Genomic DNA, 11,286 nt, shown 5'->3' with positions numbered 1-11,286 from the left:
TCAGACCCTCGTTCAAACTACCAAGTCAGAACTGTAGTCTAATCTGAATTTTAATTTTGTGGATATGTATACGTGTATATATTTGTATCTCTGGGACATTCATGACTGTGTCCTTGCAGAGCACCCATCTTAATTAGAAGTAGTGCTGTCATATAGGATTACATTGCTGTGTAAACATTAACTAGCTACTCCCTCTGCCAAATGGAAATTAAAGCAATGAGGACTTCAGGCTGGTGTGAGCCGCTTAATAATGCGCTTTGGCTGGCCTCCACTGCCTGGGTTTGTTGCAGGACTGTCAGGCTCAGCCATACTGATGAGATGCAGGAGGGGCTCAAAGAGGGATAATGAAAGAGGTCCAGCTAACTCAATTTTGGTACTTCAAGTACTACTGTAAGGAACTAGCCTGCATAGCTTTTAGGTTTGGTGGGGAGAGAATATTTGAAAATTAATTGAAATTGGTTTGTAATTCTTTGTTTCTAGAGCTTCTCTTTACAGTGCTTTGCAGGCTGTATTTACAAGTACATGCTTTAGAGATCTTTAAGCAGGTAACTTGAGGAAGAAAAATGAAACTGTTGTCATTGTCTGCTGCTGACATATTTTGGGTGGTAAATGAACTTATAACAAATTCTACTGTTTTTCCGATAATTGACTTCTACAATGTATGTGGCCAGACAGCTGTATTTATTGTGTCTTTTAAGTCAGTTGGTTCAAGTGCAGGGCTACCCAAGCAGAATTCATGTGTAGTTTCAGGCAGAAGTTGTAGCCTGCTGGCTGTGTCAAGTGCATTACTGCTGGGTTCGAGTTGTTTAATACCCGCAGAGCTGCGTTCTTTTGTAAAGTTGGTTATTTTTCTGCTAGTGACATCTTTGAAGTCTGCTGTTTCTATTGTAGATCTTATCACAGTTTTTTTGAAGAACTATTAAAATGAGTAGTCATCTTAGTCTTTCCTAATGCTAACGAGGTGCTGATCTAGCTTGCTACTTTGTCAGAGTAGTATTGGGTGCTGAAAGCCTTCCTTGTAGTGGTATATTGCTTTTTAATCTCTTCAGAAAACCCAACACTGTTCTGAAGGGAAGTCTTTTTATCTTAAATAACCTGGGCTGTTTGTTTGGATCAAGGGAGGCTGGACTAGACTCTGTCTGGACTCTATCAAACCTTGATGTTGTGATTCTGTTTCAGAGGCTATCATTTGAAAACTGCTTTTGAGATCTGACTTCATTTGGAGTAGTCAAAAGGAGTAGCAGTTGTTTGGATTTGGAGACAAGAAGTGTTGTTGAAAGTTAATTCAAAAGAAAGATAGCTCTAGTGTTGCACTGTAAAAAATGTAAGCACTGTTGATTAGTAAACTTTGTGTGTTTTATGCTTTCAAATGAAGAAAAAAGTTCTCTTAAATTGGCGTGAGGCTTCTTTCTATGAATCTTTGTTTCTTTAGCATGAAGATTAATGAATTTAGGCCTGTGATTCAGGCACTGAATCTGAGCATGCTTTAAGTGGCACTGGGCTACTTGCTGTTGGTAAGCAGCAACATAAATAGCAAAGGTAATGTACATCTTTGAGTCAGCTAAACTTGTAACGTTGTGTGGAAATAACTGTCCTTCTCTTGTAGATGCCTTCAATTAAACTGCAGAGTTCAGATGGAGAAATCTTTGAAGTTGATGTTGAAATTGCAAAACAGTCTGTAACTATAAAGACTATGCTGGAAGGTAAGAGTGTGAAGCTTGAGGATCGCTGGCTCATGCAGAGGTAGCAGTGTACTGAAGAAAGTATCTTGAATGGGAATTATGACACAAGGAGGCAAACCAGTGCTGTGCTGAAAGAGGATTCCCAGACCTGCGAAACAGCTTGCTCTCTTATGTCAGAACAGCTGGAACAATTGCTGTTGTAGCTTGAACTCTGCTTTGAGTGGATGCGCTCTGGCAAAAAGCTTAAAGTTCAGATCTCTTGTTAAGAGCTCTTACAGGAAGGCTGGTAAAATATAAGCACCCTACAGCCTACATCAGTTTTGTAGAAGTTAAGCGAACAGAGCATCTAATAATACTAAAAGCTAAGTTAATTTAATCATATTTGCATCAAAAGACTGGTTTGTATCTTTTAAATGGGATGGAAGATCATGCAATGAATAAAGAACTAAAGTGAAACCTATATTGTGAGCGATTGGGATAAATACTTAGTTCTGATCTCCTGCTGACATAAATTTAAAACAAAAGACCTTGTGGTGGGGGAGGGGAAGTCTGCCAGATGGCAAGGGCACAGCACACTGTCTAATCCCTCTAGTGCAGATCCTCGCTGTTTACTGGTGTGTTTTTCCAGGTTTTGAGTGTGTTCATGAATTAACTTAGAAAAAAAAATCTTTCTGTGGATGTAGTTTAAATTACGTTCTTGGCTGTAAATCTTTGGTTGTGACACCTTATACATAAACCAGTAAACATAATGTTGAAATACTCCAACCGTTTAACACTTTAATTCTATTAATGAGATGCTGTTGAACATGACTAGCAGCATGAGTGAGAAACTTGGCAATCGGTTGCAATAGATGGGGGAGCACAGTTCTCAGTTTTCTCATGCAGAAGCTGTGTTTAGTGACACTCAGGTGTGGATGAAAGGGAAGTTACACATGGTAAGTGTTGCAAGCTGGGCACCACAAACTAGTGTTTCACTAATCTGTGTGAGAACCAGTCTCCTAGTATAAAAGAATTGTATTTGCAGTTCAGCTGGTTAAGCATCAGTTAACGAACAGTGTGTGTTGGGTGCTGCAGCTGGAAGGGGAAGAGCTGAAGGGCAGGGTTGTGTCAAGCATCATGAGACCACCACTGAACTACCAGTTTTCTGACAACAGTTGAAATTGCTGTGTTGGAGGTGCTGGAGACAAGTTGAGCAGAGTCGACTCAGCTGGAGATACTGCTTGATTTATTTCTCCATATCAACAATTTTGGACTGGTTACTTCTTACACTAGTATCTGCCACAATGTTCAAAGTATGCTTTAGAAGTTTCCAATAATTGGTAACATATGCAGTACCCATTCATGTCAGTAATTTTAGTTTGATTCTGTGAAGTTAGTTATTCTAAACAAGAGGTAATACTAATTAATATCCTGCTAGTAATAACAGTAGTTAACTCGCCTAAGTACAGAAGTACATGCTGTTTAATTGTGCACAAATTTGATCAGTGATTGTGGTGAGACAGTCATCTGTTCTTAAAAATGAAGTTCTTTGGTGATGTAGCATTGGCTCATCTGTGCACTATAACGAGTGAAAGTCTGTGTAGTTACTCAATTACGTAACTAATTACAAGATGTTAATCTTAGGGTGTCATCTAACTGTGTGCATTAGTGTAGCAAAAATGCATATTCTCTAATCAAAGATGGTTAATGTGGTGGTTGTTCTGTGTATCAAGTCCAAATCTTAATTATTTTTTTCTCTCAATTTTTACTTTGATTCCTTAATCATAGAAAGGGGACAAAGGGACAAACTTTATCCATATCTGCCTTGAGCATGCTGACAAGTTTTTAAAGGAAGGAGTAACAGAAGTATACCTTATAAATGTTTTTATGATTGAAGGACTTGTGCTGCTGTCTTACATGCAGACTTCTTTAGCTGGTAAGGATCAGTACAAGTGCTTCAGAGGCCAGACAGCTGGTATCTCTATGGCTGCAGTATTTACTGCTCCTATAGAGGGCAAAACTTGGTCTCTACTTCCTGCAGTAGATCTGAATTCTTAATAATAAATTGAATGGGAGATCTCAGTTGAAACGTTTTGGTTTAATTTGTGGATTGAACTCTTGAAAATGGTAAAAATAGGTAAATATTTATTTTTTGATTCTTCAACATATCTCATTCCCTGAATACAGAGCTAGAAAGTTCTGCTCTAACAAGTAACTAACTGCTTAACTGATGGTTTGTTGATGCTCTCATTTGAGGAGGTAGCCTTTTTAGCTACTTAGTCTAAACTTGTACAACCCAGTATGTATAATGCAGCCATGGCCCCACAAAGCCTCATTGATGCTTTCTGAAAGCTGCTGACCTCACCAGTTAGAGATTCTTTGCTACCAATCCATTCAGCCTCAGTGTTGTTACAATAGTGGAGAATTGGTGAAGTGGCCTGGTTCAGAGAAGAGTCAATGGTTTTGTCTGCCAACTGCTTAGTCATCTTTCCATTTTTAGATTTGGGAATGGATGATGAAGGTGATGATGACCCAGTCCCTCTTCCAAATGTTAATGCAGCTATCTTAAAAAAGGTAAGATACTGAAAGCAGTAATGTTGTATGACAGTAACAAAATGCGAAATTCATGTTGGATATTATGAACTATTGTATTCAAGGTACTTTTAATGTACTAGCTACAAGCTTAACCAGTTTGAGGTGCATAAACACAGGCATTTAGGGTATCTGACCACTGCGGTGGGGCTGGCAGGCAGATAATGGCCAAAGACCTACAAGGTCTGGAATAGCAGCTGGAGGCCAGATGGGCTTCCTAAGGTGGTGTAGTGGTGCTGGACATCTGTGCACACTTGTATTTCATGGTACTAAAGCACTGATTTTAGTTGGATTCTGTGAACTGAGGTGGCTGTTCATGAGATTCAAATGTTAGGAGAAAGGATTAAGGGACAGGCAGTGGGGAAAGTAAGTGGCAGTAGCTGGGCCTCTGTCATGGTTACAGTGCTGAAGAGACACTGTTTACTCAGTGGTGGTAAGTTCAGTGATAGGCCATGATTATTGTTGGGTCAAGTGAGAAAAGCAAGGAAGTATGTCGTTGTGTTCTGAGATGCTTTTTGCTCTCAAGTAATTGTTCTCAAGTAAAATGTTGTGCCAGAATAAGCACTGGACTGTTTTGGGATAAATACAGGGTTAGGTATTATTTCCTAGTGAACATACACGTAAATAACTTCAAACATGTGAAGCCTCTTGAGTTGGTAAAATGGATCAGGATATTACTTGCAGTAGAACCTTGCTCCTTTTAATTGTCTAGGTGATGAGATTGTATGTTCCCAAGTTAGTGTTTTTGTTTTGTTTCTGTTTGTTTGTTTAAAAAACCCACCAAACCAAAACTTTTGCCTGGTGAATTTTGTCATGGGGTGAATGTGTCCTGCTGGTAGCTATTACTACTCTACACTCTCCTCCTATGTAGTATTCTGCTTAATAAAAATTGTTTCTGTAAACAGATTAAATACCACAAAATGAGGTTTAGGTTTTCTTTGCACAGTCCTTTGTGTGTTAGCATAGGGTCAGATAACTTTTGAACACCAGCAGCTGGCTTTTAAGGTTGTAAGTAATTAGCTAGCTACTGTCTCAGATAGGATTCTTGAAGGCTGTTGTACTGCAGGATTGGGGGTCAGTTGTTCTAAAACAAAAATGGTGAGTGTTGGAGCGTGTTCATACAGGAGTCTAACAATAATCTAGAGGAAAAGTTGTCTTTTTAAAATGAAGTTAAGTTATAGTTGGGGTCTACTGGGGAGAATAATTTGGATAAAACTTTAATTTCAAAACCATAATCAGGTGATTCAGTGGTGCACCCACCACAAGGATGATCCACCTCCTCCTGAGGATGATGAGAACAAAGAAAAAAGAACAGATGACATCCCTGTGTGGGATCAAGAGTTTCTGAAAGTAGACCAAGGAACACTTTTTGAACTTATCCTGGTAAGTATGTTGAAGAAGTGCAGAGACGGTGCCTGAGAAGTGCACTCTTTGCACACTTGACAAGAAAGTTTTTATGCTTCTTGAATAATGTCTTCATTGGGAGGAGAGGGAGATGTCAAAAGGGCAAGTAGTTTTGGCAAATACTGGCTGTGGTTGGTGAGGATGTTAGAATGCTTGCTAACCTAATGCCAGGCATTAATCTGTACTTGCTCATTTATCAGTTAATACACTTTATTGAATATGAGGCCCTTTAGCTGTCTTTATTTTTGTGGCTTTGAGTCTTAGTTGAGTGTTTATTACTAGAAAGAGAGTTCTGGAGATTTGCATGCAAATGAAAATCTAGCATTTGACCTTTAAAACTTGTACCTTGTATGATACTGTGAGCCCATGTTACTTGTCTTAGGTACTTAACAGTACTTCAGTGCTGAAGATCTTGGATGTTTGCAGGCTTCTGACAGCTCTTTGTAAAAGGACGAGCAGGGGTGGTGTCTTTCATGGTACAAATGACCTTCCCTTCTGTTTAGCAAGCAGGTTTTAGGTACTGTTACTTCAAGGTTGTAGCTAGAAGCTTCTCAAAGTGGAGATGATCTGTTTGCAGTTACAGTATTCTCCAGCTTCAGTGTAAGCATAGCTTTGGGAGTGCATCTGCAGAGGCAGAATATTGATACGGAGTCTTTAAATTTGGAAACTCTTCTACAGGCTGCAAATTACTTGGACATCAAAGGTTTGCTTGATGTCACATGCAAGACAGTTGCAAACATGATCAAGGGGAAAACTCCAGAAGAAATTCGCAAGACATTCAATATTAAGAATGACTTCACTGAGGAGGAAGAAGCACAGGTAATTGATCTGGTTTTAATTATAATTTTGCTGGGGTTTTGTGCTGAATTATTGTGTGGTGCTTCATAATTTAATGTGTGATGCAATGTAATGTTGACAATAAATGTAAACTAAAGCATCGACCCCTCATAGTTGGGTTATTGCTAGTGGAAGTTCTTGCTGCCCGTTACCTGAAAAGGTCAAAACAAAACATTGATTTCCTTGCTTAAATGTGTGTCTGGTAAGAAGTGTGTAGGACTGTTCGTGGCAGCCTTAGTTTACTGTTTCAGAGCTGTAGTAAGAATGCTGAAGATGTTTTGCTGTATGTGGCTGGAAAGGCAAGATGTTTGGATTCTTGTCTTTAAGTAATGAACTCATCGATCTTGGAACTTGAACAACAAACCAACTGCAAAATGGCAGAGTTGGGAAAGATCAAAACAAGATGCCTTGTTTAAATGCAAAGGCAGTGAATTGTATGCTTTAGTTTGTCATCAGTGCTATGTCATGAAACGAGCAACTTAGTTTTAAGCTGGTCCATTTGCTTTACTTGGTGGAAAAAAATCAGTTCTGAACAAATCTAGGTATGAGAAATTTCTTGTCTATATTGATAAACATAATTGGAAGACTGGCTTTCTAACTACAAACCCTACATGAGAATTTAAAGCTGGTTTCAAGTTTGTGCCTTTGTGCCGTAAGTAACCGTGACTGCTTCTGGGAATTTCCTTGGGTGTTCACTGCAACATATTAATAGTTAAAATGTTCTTCCAGGTACGTAAAGAGAACCAGTGGTGTGAAGAGAAGTGAAGTATTGTGCCTGACACTCGAACACTGTAAGGATTGTTCCAAATACTAGTTGCACTGCTCTGTTCATAATTGTTAATATTAGACAAATGCAGCAGCAAATGAAGTTGTGATAGCAGGATATTGTTCCCTTTGCATGTGTAGTGTTAATTTTTGAGTACAGATTTAAATCTCAGTTTTTACTAGTGTAATTGGAGGTCTTTTTACTTTACTCTGCAATGAATAAAACTGAACTAAGTGTGGATTCTGTATGGAAAGTAGCACTTAAGGTTATCATTTTCATTACTCTTTTCAACTGCTCAAGTCCAGTTACAGTGCTAAGGATTGACTCCATTGTAAATAAAACCACCTATGACTTCTTACTCAAGAAGAACAAAACATTTGTATTTACAGGGTATTGATAGCTTCAGAAAAGAAAAGCAAACTAGAATGTCTCTTGGGGAACTAGGTAAAGTTTAAAAAAAAAGTTACTGGATTTCTTTCAAAAACTGGGGGGAAAATTAGTGTTACTTAAAGCTCTATAATTTTCAAGATGGTTCTTGTCCTGCATTTAAAAACAAAACAAAAGATTGACCACTTTCTTGTCCTGTTAGTCTTGCCTTATAGACTAGTGAAAGATGTGATCTAGAACTAAGCAAGCTCCTGACAGTTAAATTTGAGTACTTCAACCATGTCTTGAAGACCTGCCTCTAGCTGGTAGCAGATGAAAAGTGTTGCTTTATGCACAGGATAGGTGTGTTTTTATCCATGTTACTGATACAAGTGGAAATCCAGATTTGACCAAAAATGACTGACATTACCAAAGTTAATATTATTGACCTGTGCATGCCAATAGTGGCTGGTTTTTTAGGCAGTTTTAAACAACCCTTGTGATGTAGCTCTTTAAAACATGGTTTCATGTGTCCGCAAGAAATCTTACGCCTCTGTATGTGATACTTCAGCTTGTAGAGACTTAATTATTGCATACGAAACTAATGCAATATCAAGCTTAATTCCTTTGGACAAAGCCACTTGCAACTAGTTAAACAGTAACTGGTTTTCTGATTTTTTTTTCCTTTTTTTTACAGTTCCCTTATAGGGAGTAGGGGATGGTTGTGTGGTAGATCTTTGAGGTGTGCTCTTAGCTTGTATTGCATTCCATTCTCTGTATAAACCTTAGAGTAGAATGAACCTTAATAAACATACTTCTCTCACTTTAAATATCAGTGTTTCACTTCTGAATTAATAAAGGGCTTTTAAACTCTTGTCTGCAAATTATTTTAGTTTTTTGAAACTAGACAATCTTCTTGTCACTTGCTACTGAGCGTACAAATAATAGCACTGAGGCGGTGGTTAATTGAAATAAAGCAGATGTAAAGATTTTGTTAAATGACTAACACGAGCCACTAGCCAGGCAGTGGGCAACTTCTCAAATTAAGTTGGAAGTTAACTAGGAAGCATTCCTGATGGATATGTTTTTGATGGCTTACTAGCTTTTAGGTAATCTTTGATGTGGCCATTAATGAGAGCTTTCATAACTTGCTCAAAAGCAGCATTCAAACCCATGCTTTGGATGCAGCTGCTGCTCGCATCTGCTTATTCATGAGGTTGCTGGGCCTGCCTTTGTGCTGCTGTGTGTGTTACGCTTATTACAGATTGTCATCAGTGAGCGTAAAATACTCCGGTGCTAGACTGGGACATACGATGAAGCCTTTCCAGCATCCTCTATTGCAAACAATACACCACAGTTTGAAAGTGCTACTAGAGAGAATCTGATGACAGTTCTTTCTGTGGACGTATTTGTAGCTTATATTCAGCTTATCATGGATTCTTGGAAGAAATAAATCTACCTGTGTGTGAAGTTAGTGTTCCAGAATACACCAGTTCATCCTTGAAGTGCTGTGGTGTTGATATAGAAGCCTATACTGCGACTGTGTTCAATGGTTGAAGCCTATATATAAATTCCTTTAGCATCAGACTAGGATCTGTGTTCGTTAGCAGCTACTGCTTCACTGTGCTGTAGGATGAGGAAGACACAAAGATGCGCAGTTTTTCTTCATTACCTTGCTTCTACTGTTCGCCATACCTGCACAGAGCACACCTGTGGCAAGACTTGCTGATGGTTAGAGCAGCTTGCCTAAAACACAGCCCCTGGGGGTCAAGTGCTGTAATGGTGGAGCTTCTGCTAGAGCTCCGGGGCCTTGTCGGTTGGCTGCTGATACTGATGCAGGTGTGGGGTACAGCATAGCAGCATTCAGAAGAAAGGGCTACTCTAGGTGCTCAAAGCATTATGTAGCTTTGACAGATTTTTTTATATTCTTGGTAGGTAGGATTCCTTACAACTTACTTTCTCTAATTCAAATCCTCCTGTAATACTGTCTCAAACTTTATCCAGATTGAGATTCTGTAGCTGTGTGACATGTATGGCAGTATGGGAAAAGACCTTTTTGATCTCTGAAGGTGCACCCTCTGGTTTGTCTTACCTACCCCAGTAATCTTAATGCTAGGCTGTAGAGAACAACACTCGTTATGAAGATGCTGAGATATCTTGGTGTACTGTGCAGCTGCTGCTTGAACTTCTCTTTAGCTGAACCCGACAGTAGCCTGTTGCTGTCTTAGACACCAACTCTGTACTTTGAACTTCTTGAAAGGGAGAGAGACACTGCAATTTCTCCACCGTTAAACTTTGTATTACTGTATGGTGCTGCCTTAACTTTTTATTAAGTCTTGGCATGATCAAGGATAGCTCTTGGCTGAAGTAATTAAGTGTGGGGGTAAGGATCGGGAAGGCAAGGTGTCAGTAGGAATTGCAGAAGGTATTTTTTTCTTGGTCGTGGTTTACTGTTTCGCTCTTACTCATTGAAGACTGTTGGCACTTATTCTAAAAACTATGCCTACGTACAAATGCCAAGGGGAAAAAACAAAGGCAAGCAGGAATCCTCTTGAATTCTAAGTAGTTATTGGAGAGTTTGATAGGATTATAACTTCCAGTGGCCTATTTTGAATAGCCAGTCTGGCAATTACTTTATTTATAAAGCTATAAACATATTTTGAACATAAAAGCCAAAAAATACAAACTCAATGAAGTAAAAAAATTACAACGAATGATGGATAGTCATTGGACAAATGAAAGTACAGCTGCAAAACATTTATCCCTGCTACATACATACAGTGGTTTTACTTGGTTTAATGAAGTGGTACTTCCATGACTTCTACATTCAAACTGATTTCAGGAATCCAAATATGTTTTTCAAGAAGAGTTGAAATAGCTGTAAAAGAACTAAAAAAAATTATTGTGATAAAAACATAAGGGCAAAGTTTTCCTTCTATTAAAAAAGAGTATTAACACAACAGTAACACTTCATATAGCATTTCTAAAGACACTTTTTTGGTATTAAAAGTAACTTTGTTTTGGCATTGGTTATCAGCCATGGGGCACATAACAGAAGCTGCTCATGCTCGCTGTTTTGTCTTGGAAAGGGACAGCTTAAGGTCTCTTATCTTGTGTGTTTTGTGGGGGGAGGCGGAAATACATTTTGTCTGTTACAGCAGTATAAACCGCCCGTGTCACACTGCTCTAGGCAGATCGTCTCAGTTTATACTGCGGTAGCTGGGAGCGCAGGGTAAGGTCTGGCTGTAAACCTGCACGTCTAGAGCAGAGCATGGGACCAGAACAACGCTCTGTCCGAAAATGGGTGGGACTGCTCCAGCTCCGCAGCTGTGGAAACGCTCCCCTGCACTGAACGTGTGAAAAAGGCTCCTGGAGAGGGGGCCGTAGGTTTCACGAAGAAGAGTTTGCAGGGGTCGGGTGGAGTAACAATGATGAGAGGAGGCTGGGATGCAGATGGGCCTTTTGCTGCCTCTGTCAGCATGCCCCAAGCCAGGGCGGGCACCCACACCACCGTGGAGGGGCCTTGAAATAAATGAGTGAAAGTCCCGGAGAATTCTGAAATGGGTGACGCTGGCCTGTGTATGCTAGCGCCGTTTGGTCCTTGGTGAGCAGACAGTTTAATACTGGTCAGGACATTCCCCTGAATTTCCTCTGGTGTTA

The 11,286-nt window shown here is 39.5% G+C and overlaps 1 protein-coding gene across 1 annotated transcript; it reads left to right on the top strand.

The window, feature by feature from the left end:
* Nucleotides 1–1,605: 1,605 nt before the first annotated feature.
* SKP1 (S-phase kinase-associated protein 1) lies at nucleotides 1,606–8,501 on the top strand. Its single transcript, XM_010194347.1, has 5 exons — nucleotides 1,606–1,703; nucleotides 4,162–4,235; nucleotides 5,493–5,636; nucleotides 6,336–6,476; nucleotides 7,224–8,501. Exons 1-5 carry the CDS (start codon nucleotides 1,607–1,609, stop codon nucleotides 7,257–7,259), a joined length of 492 nt encoding a protein of 163 aa, XP_010192649.1. The 5' UTR covers nucleotide 1,606; the 3' UTR covers nucleotides 7,260–8,501.
* Nucleotides 8,502–11,286: the final 2,785 nt, after the last annotated feature.

This window comes from Mesitornis unicolor, unplaced genomic scaffold (assembly GCF_000695765.1).
Source record: "Mesitornis unicolor isolate BGI_N332 unplaced genomic scaffold, ASM69576v1 scaffold13621, whole genome shotgun sequence".
NCBI classification, from domain to species: domain Eukaryota; kingdom Metazoa; phylum Chordata; class Aves; order Mesitornithiformes; family Mesitornithidae; genus Mesitornis; species Mesitornis unicolor.
The sequence above is the reverse complement of the archived record's forward strand: the minus strand, read 5'-3'. Positions and strand labels throughout refer to the sequence as shown.